Here is a 14,447-nt window from a genome sequence, read left to right on the forward strand (position 1 = left end):
GCGGGGGCCTAGGGGCTGGGATGGCACCGGAGGCTTTGGATGGCGGAGTGACTGATGGGACGAGAGGTCAGGGATGGCGTCAGGGCAGTCAGTTCTCATCCCACCCTCCGTGCGGGCTCTGGCGCTAAAAGCCTCTTCACCACCACGTTCTGATTTCAAACTGGGGGTTTATTGTCGGCACAGCGAGGTACAAGTGTCCCCACACAGCAGGTCACCGTGTCATGTACTACTGCCCTGAGCCCATGAGTCAGGGCTCTTGGGGAAGCTGGGCTCTTCTGCACCCCCAAAAGACCACCTGGGTCTTCTCTATACATTCATTAAATACAACACAAATCCACAGTTAGATTACAAACAACACAGCATATCTCCTCCACCCCTGTGATCACTCCCTTCCTGCATACCAGGCACTGTTGGAGTGGAGAACATCAGCTATCCTGCCCTGGCTCATTGCAACCACAATACATTCATTTAGCACAGATGTGTCTGCAGGAAAAGACACCCAAAATATCATGCAAATGCATTAATCCCCAGCCCTGCATCAACCTTGCCAGGGCACAAAAGTCGGCAATGTCCAGTAAGCCATGCTCAGGGTTTATTTTTGTGGCTGCATCTTGTTCATCTATCTTCTTCTGACCAGCTCCAGAACTGTCAAATCCATCATTATCCTTGTACCCAGCTCCCAGGCCTTGCTCATTCAGCAAATCTGATGTTGCCTTCCATCATCCACCTCCCAACAGCCAGGGAATCAACATTAGGCTTTGACCCTACAGGGCACACAGGCTCCAACTCATGCCTCCAAGCCTATATCCAGTTCTAGAGTCTTCCTGAGCTTTTCTCCTTCAGCAACTGGAACACAGAGCTGTGACTTCCATGCTGCATTTCAAAGCTGCTGCTTGTCAGCAGCATAATGCGTAAATGCACCATTTTTGCACACACAAGTTTACCTTCGAACATGGGAGTAGTAAAATAAAAATCATCACTGAAAACTGCTGACAAACAGGAAAAAAACACCCTGAAATCAGGACAGTAAAGAGTTCCTTCTGGAGTGACCGTTCAGCAACTTCAGCACACTGCGAGCACATAGTACAGGCATATTCCAAAAAAGGTGTGTTTTTCTCATAGAGATCATAGATGTCCTGCAGAGTCCTGGTTTTCCTTCCAAAAGGATCAAGTTTTACATAAAGCTGACGGCACATGCTGTCAAATCAAGGCTTTTCCTTTACATTCTGCACTGTAAAAAAGAGCTAGTGTTGGTGGGGGCCTGGCAGGGGATGGGAGGAAAGTAGTGTAGTTCATGGTGATCTTCCAAAGGACTCTGGAAACCAAAAGCACACCCTTCAACAGGGTCTCCCATGCTGGGCTTCCAAAAAAAGGAAATTCCAAAAAGTCACCTTCTAGGAGTGTTAGTACTGCAATCTATTCAATGAGTCGATGTAATGGAAAGTGGCTCCCAATGCCCAGCTTGTTTCAACATTGTCAATTTTCCGGGCAAGCTGGACCAAAAAAAAAAAAAAAGGCAGAAAAGTTAAAACACATTTTTTTGGGAGAATCTGAAGCATGCAAGGTGGATACAGTGCTGAAGATTCTGACAAACAGTTACCAGCATTGTGGGGAGAGCATTGCTGCACCCACCATGTGTTTTAGCAAGAAGGTAAATCAAGAACCAAGCTCCTGGCAGGATGACTCCTGCCTTGGCACCCTCCTGCCCACTCTCCCCAGAAATCCACTTTGAGCTTCACCTTAAAGCCTTGGCTCTTTGGGAAGCCCAGTTCCTGCAGCAGGAAGGTGATGTATGTGAGGTCCATGCAGAGAAAAGGGTTGTTTCCAGGGCTGATTTCCATGGTCTTACAAACTGAGAAGAAAGAAAACAGCATCTGAATGCACACTGTGGGCTCAGGTCTAACAACAGCCCCACTGTGAAAAATCTCAAATGAATCCACAAAACAGCTCTTGTCAGTGATAGAACCTGTTACACTGGGGCTGAAATGGCATACACACATTAGGATAAGTACATAAGCTTTGTAAGGAAGTCAAGACATTCTGTCTCTCCCCTAATACAGCAGTTTCTTGTACGTCTCCAGGAAAAGAGCCTTTCTTCTATCAGCTTCAAGTCTTCGAATATCTGAGCCACCTCAGGTGTGCTATCTTTCTTGAGCATCAGCACTTAACAAATGTTGACAAAACCAAATAAAAAAAAGCCCAACAACAAAAGAAAAAGACAAACTCAAAATAAAACCCACTGCAAATGCAGTGGGTTAATATAAAAACAGGTGAGATTTTCAGAAATAAGCAGAAATGTTGGTTAGATGCTATTTGGAGGGACTCAATATTTACTTAAAAGCATCGGGCTTCTTAAGCATGTCTCACATTTGCCACGTGGAACAAATTTACACACAATTACTAGTGTGTGCTTGTATTTTACTCACCATATTTAGCTGCAATTTCAAAGTCACTGACAGTTAAGCTTCCTCCTTTTTCTTTATCTAAAAGAAAAAACCCCACTTTTTAACGGTCTTTGTATGAAGGCAATTATAGACTGAAATCATAAAAGTTGTTTGGAAATTAAACCTTGAGCCACTGAAATCAATGTCAAAATTCAGACATTTTAAAGGTAAAGAACCTGGTTTTAAAGGTAAAATAACCTTCAAAAATTCTCAGTATAGATTCAAAAGCCTTGGTTTATGAAGAACCTTTAGCCTTGTTTCCTACAGAAACAGAGCTTACAGACCATCTCATCTGACCCCCATTTCTGCACTGCCCTGTCCAGTGGTGCCTGGATAGTGAACACCTGTGACCAGATCTGACAGGGCAGTGGTGCTCTGCAACACATTAAATCTCAAATTATTTGTAAAAAGAGAGTAGCTGAGGAGGGGGATGTTTTTGTCCAAACTAACTTGAGATCTCATGATCTGCTTTTTACCACTGAATATGACAGCCTTTTGTACATAAGCACGCCACTGGAAAAGAGATGTGATGCATTCTGAATGCATGTGGAAATACCTGAAAATCTTCATTCCATCAAAAGGTCAGTGGAGCAAACACACAGCCCAAGTACTTTTAACTGCTACACTGCCCAAGAAATTTGTTTATCATCATGAAGTTTTTTTCCATTTCAGATTGTAGAGCTAATTAGGCAGCAACCATTTCTGAAATGCAAGCTGTTTAAAAACTATTAGCAAAGGCTGTAGGTCCTATTTCACAGGCCCAGCATCTTCTCTATAGACAATAGAGAAGATACCGTCTACATTATAGACAATAATATTGTCTACATTATAGACAATAATATAAAGTCAATGCTGCACAGCAGTGTAACAGACTAATTTCCATGACAGCTTAGCAAAACATAGTGATGTGTGCAAGTATTCCCATTCTTTCCATAACTTGCCATTTAAATTGAAACCAACTCAGAAGCAGACATACCTATGAGACCAGCCTCTGCTGCACAGTCATAGTAGTAGGAGAAAATGTAAAAGTCCAGATCCTTCACTTCCCCAGCTCTATGTACTTTCTTGTAGAGCATCTTTGCCACTTTATTAGAACAAGACTCATACAGAGGCTCACCTAAAAAGACAAAAAGCCCCCATCATATCACAGGCTGAGAGTTAAATACATATAGAATTTATTTAGGATCTGCCAGGAAACAGGCACCTTTTTGCAAAATAGCAAAACTCTTCACAGAGAACTGAAATCTGAATCTTCTTCTAGAGGCAGACACCTACCAACCTCAGGGTGGGACTACGTGAGAGATCAGAGATGGACAACATCATTTGAGGCAGAAGGGTTTTGAAAGACCTGTTCAAGGACTGCTCAAGTCCATCTGCATCATTTCTAGCAGCTTTACTGACTGGACAGACACATCATGGCACAAGACAAAGGAACTGCAGGATCTCTTTGACAGCGCACCAAGAGGAGCCAGACAGAACAGTAAACAGTCTGGTGTCTTTGAAAGAGGATGAGAGTATATAATTTACTGTGCTAATAGCAGCTAACCTAGATAGCAAGAGTGAGAAATCACTATACCTGCCTTCTGTCCTTTAATTTTGTACACTATCTCAGCGTGTTGCCATTCAGATTTGAAGCCAGGTGGTAAACAAGGGCTGATCAATTCCTCCCCTTCTCCTACTGCAGAAGTAAAACAAAGCCACATTAGGAAAAAACATAAAAGTAAATTCAGATCCTTCACCCCCAGCCCTGCTCCATACTGTCCTGCAGCTTCAGCATGGCTCCTCCACAGCCCAGTCATGGTTTGGACGTCCCATGCCCACTCCCAACCTAAGGCTGGCAAGAATCCAGGTCTCCTGGGAGCTGTCAGTGTCACCTCTTGCATTTGTCTCAAATGCACCCAGCCATGGTGACAGGAGCCCACATGCCACTCAGGAACTTCGAGCCCAGTGGGAAGGGAATACACAGCTCCTCCCCCCACCACAGAACTACACACACACCCTGAGCTCAGAACCAGGATCTGAAGACTGCCCATAACTTACAGGGTTTTCCCTCAACTCCTCCCAAAATGGCAAGCCTTGCTGACATCAGCCCAAGTCCCAGGTAACTGCAAAGGGAGAAAAGCCTCTGTGAGCAACAGACATCCTTCCTCTGATACTCCACTGACAATCTAGCTGGGACACGCCGTATCCTCTTGACAGCCATGGTAAAGTGGCTCAAGTCAGCAGCTCATGCACATGAGTGGAACAGTGTGACAGCCTGCTCTCATATTACCTTATCCAGAAGGATAATTTATCTTTGAAAAAGCTCAGGCAATAGCTGTCAGTTGTAATCTGGCTCTTGGAGAACTGGCAATGGCATTTCTCTAACTCTGCTCCTAGTACCTCACTGGTTACTCCTACCCTCCTCAAAGGCAGCACAGACACTTGCACACAGAACTGACTTTTTGAGCCCAACCACACCCCACAGCAAACATGAGTGGGAAGAAGTTGCTGGCCCAAAACACTGGGAGCAGAGAAGACAGTGAGGAAGAAAAAAAATCACAGAGACAAAGCATTATGAACTGACTGCAATCCCCATTCTCCATCTTCCTGGGCTGCTCAGTGGTGAGAAGGTATAAAAGTTGGAAGTGAAGCTGAGCCTGGGAAAGAGGGAGAGGTGGAGGGAAACTTTTTTTATTTTGTTCTTATTTCTCATTATCTTACTGTTTAATTGGCAATAAATTAAATTAAATACTAAATAAATTAAATTAAAGTCCATGTTTAGCACATGACAATAACTGGTGACCTCCCTGGCCTTATCTTGACCCATGAGCTTTTTGTCATATTTTCTTTCCCCTGTCCTGTTAATAGAATGGGAGTGATAGAGGAACTTGGTGGGCAGCCAAGGTTAATCCACCAAAATCATGTGGCTCAAGTTTCTCTGCTTCTCCATGGTATTCATTTGTAAGGACCCCACTCCAGAAAAATACCTCAGTCTCCCTGGTTTCACAGAAAGCTTCCATCTGAGCACTGTGCTCTCTTTTTTATAACTAACCTGTATGAATACAGCTTGTAGGTGTGGTTAAACATCTGAAATGAAGTTGTGTGGCCAGATGGTGATGTCTGGAGAGTTGCCTGGAAGGAGAAAAAGATGTCACTGGCAGGTTTCTGCCAGCCAGCAGCAAACATCAACAAGGTAATCTTCCAACACATTAGGAAAAATGTGAAACAATCCTAGCATGATTCAGAGAGAAATTATGAACATGCAAGGATTTCAATTTGACTGCTGATGCACAAGACAGCCACAAAACCTGGAGCTAAGAGTGTCTTCACATGACAGGGTTCAAACTGGTTATATTTGATTATATTTGTGTCCACACCAATATGCTGTATAAAAGAGTTACTTGCATTAAAAAGGAATCCTTACTCCAGCTCTTAACTGCTTTTGTCCAGAGGTTTCAGCAACTGCCTCTTCACATGATCCCTACTACAGGAACTGTGTGCAAACTAATAGGAAGGCCAGGCACGCATTAACTTCCTACTGCAGTGAATTCATCTGTGAACTTGCACAAGCCAGAGGAAAAGCACATCCCTGTGCTTGCCAAGGAACAGAGTGAGGATCAGACTGTGGTCTGAAGGAATGAAAGGGTAGCCTGTTCCCCCAGCGCATCAGCTCAGCTAGGGTGTTTGTGGGGAGCAAAGCTCTGGCCACAGTGCTGCTCGTGCTGCTCATATCTTAACTCCTTCTCTATCTCCAGAATCTCCACATCCTGGACTCTTCACATCCCTTGCCATTCCACTGAAACAGTACAATGTCTTGATTATCCCAGGCTTGTGCAGCTTTACTATGAGCACTATCTCTGCTCAGGCCAGAGCCTTACAATACCAGAACCACAGAGCTTTCACAGAACAGGTGTAAAAATGCCAGGAAGCTAAAATGGCATTCATTTGCAACTGAGTGAACTCAGGACAATCAGAAACAAGGATTGAGAAGGCACCTCACTGTGTTCTTAAACCCCAGGGTAGGCCATATGCTGGATTTGAATTAATAGCCTTGGGTTTTGTGCTCTTTGTTATAAGCTGTACAAACTGAAAGTCAAAGATTAAGACATTCAGAATGTGGTGTCCCCCACGAGATAAAGCGGCCCTGGCAGACTCACCACAAGCACCACTGACCCATGGAGCTGGATGAAGAGGATGGACAAAGAGTTGTGAATGCCTCTGGGACTGACTATTAAAAGGCACATATGACCAGGTCACAAGAATGGCTTCACATCACACTGACAAAACTCTTGCTCTGTTTCCAAGGGAAAGAAATCTGAGCAGTTACAGATTCCTGCAGCAGCATTTCCCAACGGTGTGCATGCTCACGTTACCTTGGTACGTGGAAGGAAGGTGATCTGTGTTGATCCACCACCCAAATCCAGCATCCCTACACTTCTCCTTTGTGGGTCATCTAGCCTGCCTGAAATGTGTGACAGAACAGAGAAAGCCATGGTGGGCACTGTGAAAAACTGGCTAGGAACAAAACCAGAAGTACAGCGGTAAGGAAAGAGAACAATCTAACTCCACTCTCAGCTTTCGCACAGCACTAAATTACACTGTTATCTACTGGGCACTGGTTTTGGCTTTATCAGACCTGAAAATCTTAAAGTGACAAGAGTCTCTTATTTCTTCAGTGGCTGTTCCTGCCCTAATCACAGCAGCTTTGGTTATTGCTTTCCTAAACATTTTGGATGCAAAGACCTTTTGCAAAGTCTGCTCTGGTAACTACTTTGTAACACAGAGGAATGTGTTGTCTTGGCCACCTCTCCCTGATCCCTTAGCAATATTTTGCAGATTCCTATGGCCAAAGGGATGACAGACTGAAAAGAGCTGGCCTGAGAGACTCAGCTCTCTTGGAATTCTTCCTGCTGCCAGCCAAGACCTCTGCTCTCATTTAGATCTAGTTCTTTTCAGTTAGATCCTTCAAATGCACCCCTCTGACAAGGACAATTTGTGCCAAGTACCTCAGTATACCTCATGAGAGCTGATGTTTGGAGATCCCTGACCTTTCTGGTATTTCCTGGGAGCACAAAAAGCTCCAGAGCACATTGCCCCACACACTGTGTGCTGAACAGAGCACTTGCATGGCAGAGTGCTTTATGTATTGTCAGAGAGGTCTTCAGCTTAGTTTTCTCTCTACTCTTCAGCTACCCTTTTCTTACTCAGCAGTGTAAACACCCATGGCATTTCTGTGTTATAAATCTGTAAGGAAGTACCACTGCACTTTCTTTTACTCTCTGCAGCTGCCAGGCACATCTAGAACACTCACACAAAAAAATTAGCCTGAGTCACAGCAGGCTCTAAAAAGGAATAAAATGCTCTGGTACCCTACAGGGAACTGAAAGAAAAGCTACATTAAACATCTAGGAAAAAGGATTAAACTCCTCACTCCATCAAGTAAATGGACAAAATCCTAATGACTTAAATAGGCCAAGCCAAAAACGAGCTGCTGACTTATTCTCAGAGCCTTCTTTCTCCCATTCTGCCCCAATGAATGAGCAAATTCCACACAGGGGCTGAAAAGAGCAGAAATTTCACAGCATTGGTCATACCTTTATACACATGCTCATGTCCACATACCTGTTAAAAAATTTATCGTGATCCAGGCTGAAATACCTAATAAGGAAAAGATTCAGAAGACACATGCTTAGATCATAACATTTAATTTTATCTAACAGCAGTAACAAGAAAGTCGAGCCATATTACAAGGCTTCCAGAACTGTCAATGGCTGACAAACTCAAGATTAGGCTATTTGAACAAAGAGAATGACCTTCCCTATCAGAGCTTATGTAGTATTTGGGAGAGAAGCGCCATGTATGAAATTCCTGGAGAATTCTGTATTTCACAGGTCAAAAACTTAGGCAGGAAGTCACAAAGGCTTCAGTCCTTAGCTAAAAGACAAAGAGATGACTGAAACTTAGATTTTTCATTTTCTAGGAAAACATCCACTGTTGGCTTTTGTTTGATGCCAGGCACTCCACTTTTCTTTAAGAATACTAAGAATTTTCATCTTTCAGTGTTCTAATTTTGTCTGTTTTTCCTCTAAGCAATTTTGTGAGCTATGCTGTTTTTGTCCTCTTCTTGTTTTATAAACTGTTCTGAATAAATTAGGTGAATCAGTGGCCTTATGTTAACAAATTCAAATATTTATTCATGTGGTTAAAACTCAAGGCACGCCAGAGAGCATGGTCTACTTGAATCCTTGGCTGAACCCAGGCTATCACTGCTATACTGATTTTAAAACAAAAGAAAAAGAATATATTTCCTCCATTAAGCAGCAAGAACAGAAACTCATAAACAGCTTCAGCTATTTTAAAGCTTGGTTTCTGAGGAGATTTAAAACACATTTCAACACTCAGTTACCTAGAATTTTGACATTCTGTCCTCAACATTTTTGGATGAACATGAACTTACTTCAGCATGTATTTTCTTCCCTATATAACATTTTTTTTCAGTTTGAATTCACATTCCCACTCGTTAGATTAATTATAATTAACATTATGATCAAGTACTTCCAGAGAGCTCTGATAAGCACTGTCAAGAGCAGAGTGGGCTAACCCAATTGTTGAAGACCATTTCAACAAGCAGATATTCAGAATTTTCTCCTAAAGTGCTGACTGCACAGTGGCTTTCTGATGATCCTACAGGAACTGCTCAACACTGAGAGCTTTCAAGATCACGACAGAGCTCAGGACATCAAATTGGAAAACACTGCACAAAACTTCTTTGGCAGGCACTGCCTGTGGCTGCATAAAAACTCTGCTTCTGGCAAACCTGCCACTTATGGGATCCCACCACAGCAGGCAGGGACTTGTCACAGTGCAGAGGAATTTCCAGGGCCGCAGAAAGAGTCTCCATAAAGCTGCTTACCTTCATCAGTTCCATTCATTATCGACACGCAATTGTCCCTCACAAAGAAGGGGGAGGCCTGAAAAATCTCCTTCACCTGCAGTTCAAATAAAAGCTACATTCAGAGAAATACTTTTTCAGCTGAAAAACAAGCTTTTTAAAACCCCAATTTTACACTACTACTCCTCTGCTTGGCCCAGAACCTGACTGCTGCTCACCACTTTATTTGAAGTTCAAGAGTCCAACGAGCAGCAGCCTTTATGTGCTGGCCCTGCAGTTTGGTGCAGAAACAGGGATGGATGTGATGGGTTTTCAAGCGTGAAGACTGCTCAGAAATGCCATTAACAAGGGATTGACATGGGTTGGGAAGGGAATCCCATTTGCTTTGTTGGAATTGGTGACCCTCAAGATATTATAGATATATGGGAAAGGTAGGAGATGGACACCCTAACCTTCAGGAATGTCCCAGGATTTTTAACAGGAGCATGTTTTCTGGAAAGCAAAGAGAAAGAGAAGAGATAATACCTTTTCCAGCAACTTCTGAGCTTTCTCTCCTGGCAGCAACCGTAGGCCAGCTGTGGCTTTCAGGACCAGAGGAGTAAACTTCCACAGCTCCATAGGAACTTCCTTCTTTGCCACCTCCAGGAGTTCTTTTATTCCCTGACCACTCTGCAAGCAAAGAACAATAAAAGACATCTTTAAAACTCTTTTGAAAGATCAAAAGGGTGATCAGAGCTACGATTCACTGTAAATGTGAAACAGAGACAAATTAATACCAAAAGGGGTCAAGAGGAGGTGCAGGACTCACTATCTCACCACAGCACAAGGCCTAATGGATATAACAGGAATTATTGAGCAACTGGTCCAAAACAGAGTGACTTTTTCAAACAGTGAAACAGAACTCTGCCACCAAATTTTTTGGCCACAAAAGGCTCAAAAGGCAGCATGACAAATTCTCAGAAAGCAAAGTTTTTTGTAAAACACTATGAGGTGGGTCTAAGTCTGGCTCTTAGGGGTCCCTAAATCCTTGCAAACCAGAAGGTAAGGGAGACAGGAAAGAAGAAACTTAAATTACCTTTTCAACATCATCAGCATATGCAGACAGACCTGGTTTCAGTGCTTTAAACGTCTCATGGGTTAATCTGGGAGTCTCTGATCAAAATAAGCATTCCAAAATAAGTAATGGTACAAATGATTTTGCACGCACAAAAAGAAAACCATTAAAAAAATTCCATTATTATGTGCTAATAGAAGTCAATTGAAGCCTCTGTCCAATGAACTATTATCAGCCACCCGACCTTTAAGTACAGCCCTGGCTGTGGAATTAGAACCTGAGAAAACCACTTTTAAAGCCATGACTGGTTGTCAGGTGCTGCTGTCCACTATGCACATCAGTCACCAGATAGGTGCAAGCTGTCTTTTAGGCCTTACACCTGCCACATGCAGCTTTTCAAACTGCACCTGCAAAAAAAAGACTTCTTGTTTCAGCCTCCCCTGCTCTGGTTAAACCTGATTCCAGCAAAACCTAATGGAAGCTTTTCCACTATTTTCAATGGCAGCAGAGGGATGCAGACTTCAGTACTCTGGAAAGCTGCAGCACCGTGTATAAACCAGCAGTCCAGGCAACACTTACACTGAATAAAGTTTGCTGTGATACATTCTAAAATTGTGTTTCAAATGAAGCAGGCAAGGAAGAAGCAAAAACTTGGAGATAGAGGAAAAGAAGGAAATCCATGGACTGTTGTTTAACCTAAGGAGCTCCCCAGAGGCCAATCACACATTACAACACACTGCTAATCCTCAACAGAGCCTTTAGATTACCTACTAACAGCACCCACCCAGGCTCTCTGATCTTTAAGAGTTTCACAAAGGGGAGCTGGCAACATACAAACAAATGAAGCTTACTACTGCAGAAGAAAGCTGGAGCTTTTTTTGCACACTTTGTCTCAATTCTCAAAAGCAGTTTCTGTCCAGATGCAATATACAGCAATTTTAATCAAACTATTTGCAATTTTTGTTTTGTTTTGCAGTTTAAACCCAACACTGAAGTCAAGGATGCACTAAGCCAGACACTGTAGAAAGAAACAGCTCACTGCCAGGAACTGGAGACACCAAACAACCTAAAAATTTTGGGGAAATAAGGCAGTTTGAATTTATAATTGTCTCTTCCACCAGTGTGATGAAAAACTGCCTTTCTTTGAGACACTACTCTAAAAGTACAGCTGCTATTTACTTCATATTCTGACATTACAGCATTTTCTCCTTGTTGAACATTTTCATAATTTCATCCAAATACACACGCCTGAACCATTTCATACCCCCTGATGGCTCTCTGGAATGACCTGAAGCAAGTATGTTCAAGTAGACTCTAGAAAACTGTCATTAATAATCTTCTCCACAATTTATGGAAGACTTAATCTGTCATGCAATGAGCAGGACATACCTCTTGGCTGCTGAGCAAATTTAAATATATGGATGCGAGTTCCCGTGCTTCCTGCGTCAAACATTATTCCATAAAAGACAGAGAGATCTGTGGTCACCGCCTGATGGGTCAGTTTATCTCCCCTGCTCTCAGCAGCTCCTTCTGTGGCTCCCACAAAGGGTTTGGAGCCCAAGTGCCATTTTACATATGCAACATAAACAGCTATGCATGTCAAAATCCCAAAAGCGAAGAACCGCTTTGATATCTTCATGGCTTCCATTTAATGGGATGTTTTGTTTCTTCCTTTTATCAAGTGGTCTGTTCCTTGTTCTTCATGCAGAACACGTGGCTCCCACATCACTCCTACATTCAACAGAAGAGAAAGGACCTGCTTTATTTTCCCAACCTGACAGAGGGATCTAAAAGTATGATGCCCACAACACTGGACACTACTTTCCCAATGAAGAGAAGGAAAGCAACCTCCTTTAGCACCTCTTCCAGCCCCACAGCTCACTTTAAGGCATGGAGCAGCACAAATCTTCTTTTCCCCCATTTCTACAGAGGCCAAATAAGGCACAAAATAAGGAGGGAGGAGCTATGTACAGTGAGTAAGGTTGGAGGTGACCTCACCCAACATTCTGCTCACAGCAGGGGCAGCTGTTGGGACCCTCCATATGGCTGAGAGCATTTTGTAAAACTCTGAGGATGAATATCTCACAGCTTCTCTGGGCAGTTATCTTTGTTAGTTCCTGGATGGTGAGGGAGGTCCCAGAAGACTGGACAAGGACAACTTAAAATTAGTTTTGAATGGCAAGATGCAATATCCAGGGAATTGAGTGCCCTCCTTCAACACCAGGAAAGAAACCACAGCAAAGCACAACGCACAAAATCTACAAGCCCTCACATATCATCATTTAGATGATTAAAAAGCAGTCAGTGGTAATTTATGGGGAGAAAAATTACATACAACTTTTCATTTTTTGACAGAGTAATGAAGAGAAAGGAAACCAATAAATGAAATTGAGTTAAACAAGATTTTTTACACGTATGTAACCTCTTGATGAGAATTCAGGAAGTATACAGAAGGCGTGAAGGGGAGGAACTTAAAATCAAAGCAATTACAGAGTATTCCCAAAACCAGGTAAGACAACATTTCTTAAAAATGGAGAAAACAAAATCACAAGCACATACACACACAGAGAATGGATCAGCTTAAGGGAAAGGGAACCGTAGATTGCCATGACACAGAAATCAGGAAGATGGCATTGCAAGTAAATTCAAAATCTTCCTGGCTTCTGCCAGCAGGCAGAGACATGCAGGTGCCAATCGCTGCAGGTCTGTGGGGCGATCACCGCGATCCTCCCGGCGCCGGGAAGGCCTCAGCTGCAGCTACACCAGAGCTAAATGTCACAAGGGGGAGGAAAGCCGCAGGGAGCGGGGGATCCTTCCAGGAGACGCGAGAGAGGCTGGAAAAACGAGGAGGCTCAGCAGCCTGGAGGCGCTAACCCCCTCCCGCCGCTTGCCTGGAGAGAATCGCGACTGTCCCTTCCCCGCCTTTGTCAGGGGACGCCACGATTTGCTGCAAGGGAGAAGCTTCCCGCTGGCGCCCCAGACCCAGGAACGCAGGCGGGAGCCGGGAGCCCGGCCCGGCCCACCCCGCGGGGTGCCCCTCGCTCACACACAGACCGCTGTCCCACTGTCCCGCCGCCCGCACTTCCTTCTTCCTCCCGGCTCCCTCTTCCCTCCCTCCCTCCCAAACTCACGCCGCCCCCGCCGGCCCCGCCATGGCGCCGCCGCCGCACGGCTCGCGGGCGGCCCCGCCCGCACGGCGCAGGCGCGAGGAGGGCGCGCGGCGCCGTGAGGGGGCGGGGGGGGCCTCACGAGCGGCCGAGGCCCTCAGTGCGGGGGCTCCGCGGAAATGTCCTTAAAAAAAAAAAAAAAATTAAAATGAAAAAAGGTGAAATGCCGCAAGGTCAGAAAGGTGTGGAGAAACAGTGTGGGAAAATGTGGAATGTGTCAGAGTTGTCTCGAATCAGGTGGTAGTTAACGTCACTTAGTCGAGGACACCGTGGAGCTAACGAGCTCTAAGGATGAGGTACATCGTCAAGGTGATGTATCCATTGCCAACTTGGCGAAACACTCAAGGTCCATGTATCCTATAGCTGAAATATGTTCATTATAGTTGTGAAAAACGCTAATCACTTGGTTTTAAAATTTTAAAGGTTTAATAGTAATAAAATGGTTATAAAAATAGTAATACAATTAGAGTAATAATGATTTGGACAATTTGAATTAGGACAATATGAGACAATAGAACCAAAGAGTTACAGACGTCCGAATACCTCTTTCTGGGCAGCATAAGCCCGAAAAAGGACACACGTTAACAGAGGATTAACCTTTAAAAACAATAGCTTGTTACATATTCGTACATCTCATACATGATGCATAAATTCTATTCAAATACAAGATTCTGTCTAGTCATCATCGACTTCTTCTTCATAATCTTAACAGCGTCGTGCTGCCCAAGCAAAGTGAGAAGTTAGTTTCTACCGATAATAGAGCTATAAATTCTCTTTCTCTGAAAGATTTAAGTGTCTTTTGACTGCTATCTCGGTACAAGTCCTTTTTTTAGGAAAAAAGTATCCTAGATAGCATAGTTTCTATTTTAACATTTTGTGGTAACTTAAAACTATAACATACTACTTAA

At 43.6% G+C, this 14,447-nt stretch overlaps 1 protein-coding gene across 4 annotated transcripts; it reads right to left on the reverse strand.

Annotated features, from left to right (window-relative positions):
• Window positions 1-147: 147 nt before the first annotated feature.
• Window positions 148-13,564, reverse strand: ENTPD6 (ectonucleoside triphosphate diphosphohydrolase 6). 4 transcript variants are annotated; one of them, XM_059840771.1, is made up of 15 exons: window positions 13,504-13,518; window positions 13,040-13,206; window positions 11,762-12,103; window positions 10,394-10,470; window positions 9,844-9,987; window positions 9,340-9,415; window positions 8,049-8,084; window positions 6,800-6,888; window positions 5,479-5,558; window positions 4,485-4,549; window positions 4,021-4,122; window positions 3,421-3,561; window positions 2,427-2,483; window positions 1,740-1,852; window positions 148-1,493 (listed from the first exon to the last, which is right to left on the reverse strand). In XM_059840771.1, the coding sequence occupies exons 3-15, from the start codon at window positions 12,018-12,020 to the stop codon at window positions 1,404-1,406; spliced, it is 1,329 nt and encodes a 442-aa protein (XP_059696754.1). In that variant the 5' UTR covers window positions 12,021-12,103; window positions 13,040-13,206; window positions 13,504-13,518; the 3' UTR covers window positions 148-1,403. The 4 variants fall into 4 exon arrangements, with proteins under 4 accessions (XP_059696754.1, XP_059696752.1, XP_059696753.1 ...); XM_059840769.1 differs by lacking the exon at window positions 13,040-13,206 and having other exon boundaries at window positions 13,504-13,564; XM_059840770.1 differs by lacking the exons at window positions 13,040-13,206; window positions 13,504-13,518 and adding an exon at window positions 13,419-13,467.
• Between the last annotated feature and the right edge of the window lie 883 nt (window positions 13,565-14,447).

This window comes from Haemorhous mexicanus, chromosome 3 (assembly GCF_027477595.1).
Source record: "Haemorhous mexicanus isolate bHaeMex1 chromosome 3, bHaeMex1.pri, whole genome shotgun sequence".
Classification (NCBI taxonomy): Eukaryota; Metazoa; Chordata; class Aves; order Passeriformes; family Fringillidae; genus Haemorhous; species Haemorhous mexicanus.

What these genes read in the sequence shown, in the direction of transcription:
- ENTPD6 (XM_059840769.1), bottom strand. Translation starts at nt 12,020, where the DNA reads ATGGAAGCCATGAAGATATCAAAGCGGTTCTTCGCTTTTGGGATTTTG. An exon ending in AATGAATGGAACTGATGAAG is followed by an intron (nt 8,085 to 9,339) that starts GTAAGCAGCTTT and finishes TTTCCTTATTAG; the next exon opens with GTATTTCAGCCTGGATCACG. An exon ending in AGGAGTTGAGGGAAAACCCT is followed by an intron (nt 4,123 to 4,484) that starts GTAAGTTATGGG and finishes TTACTTCTGCAG; the next exon opens with TAGGAGAAGGGGAGGAATTG.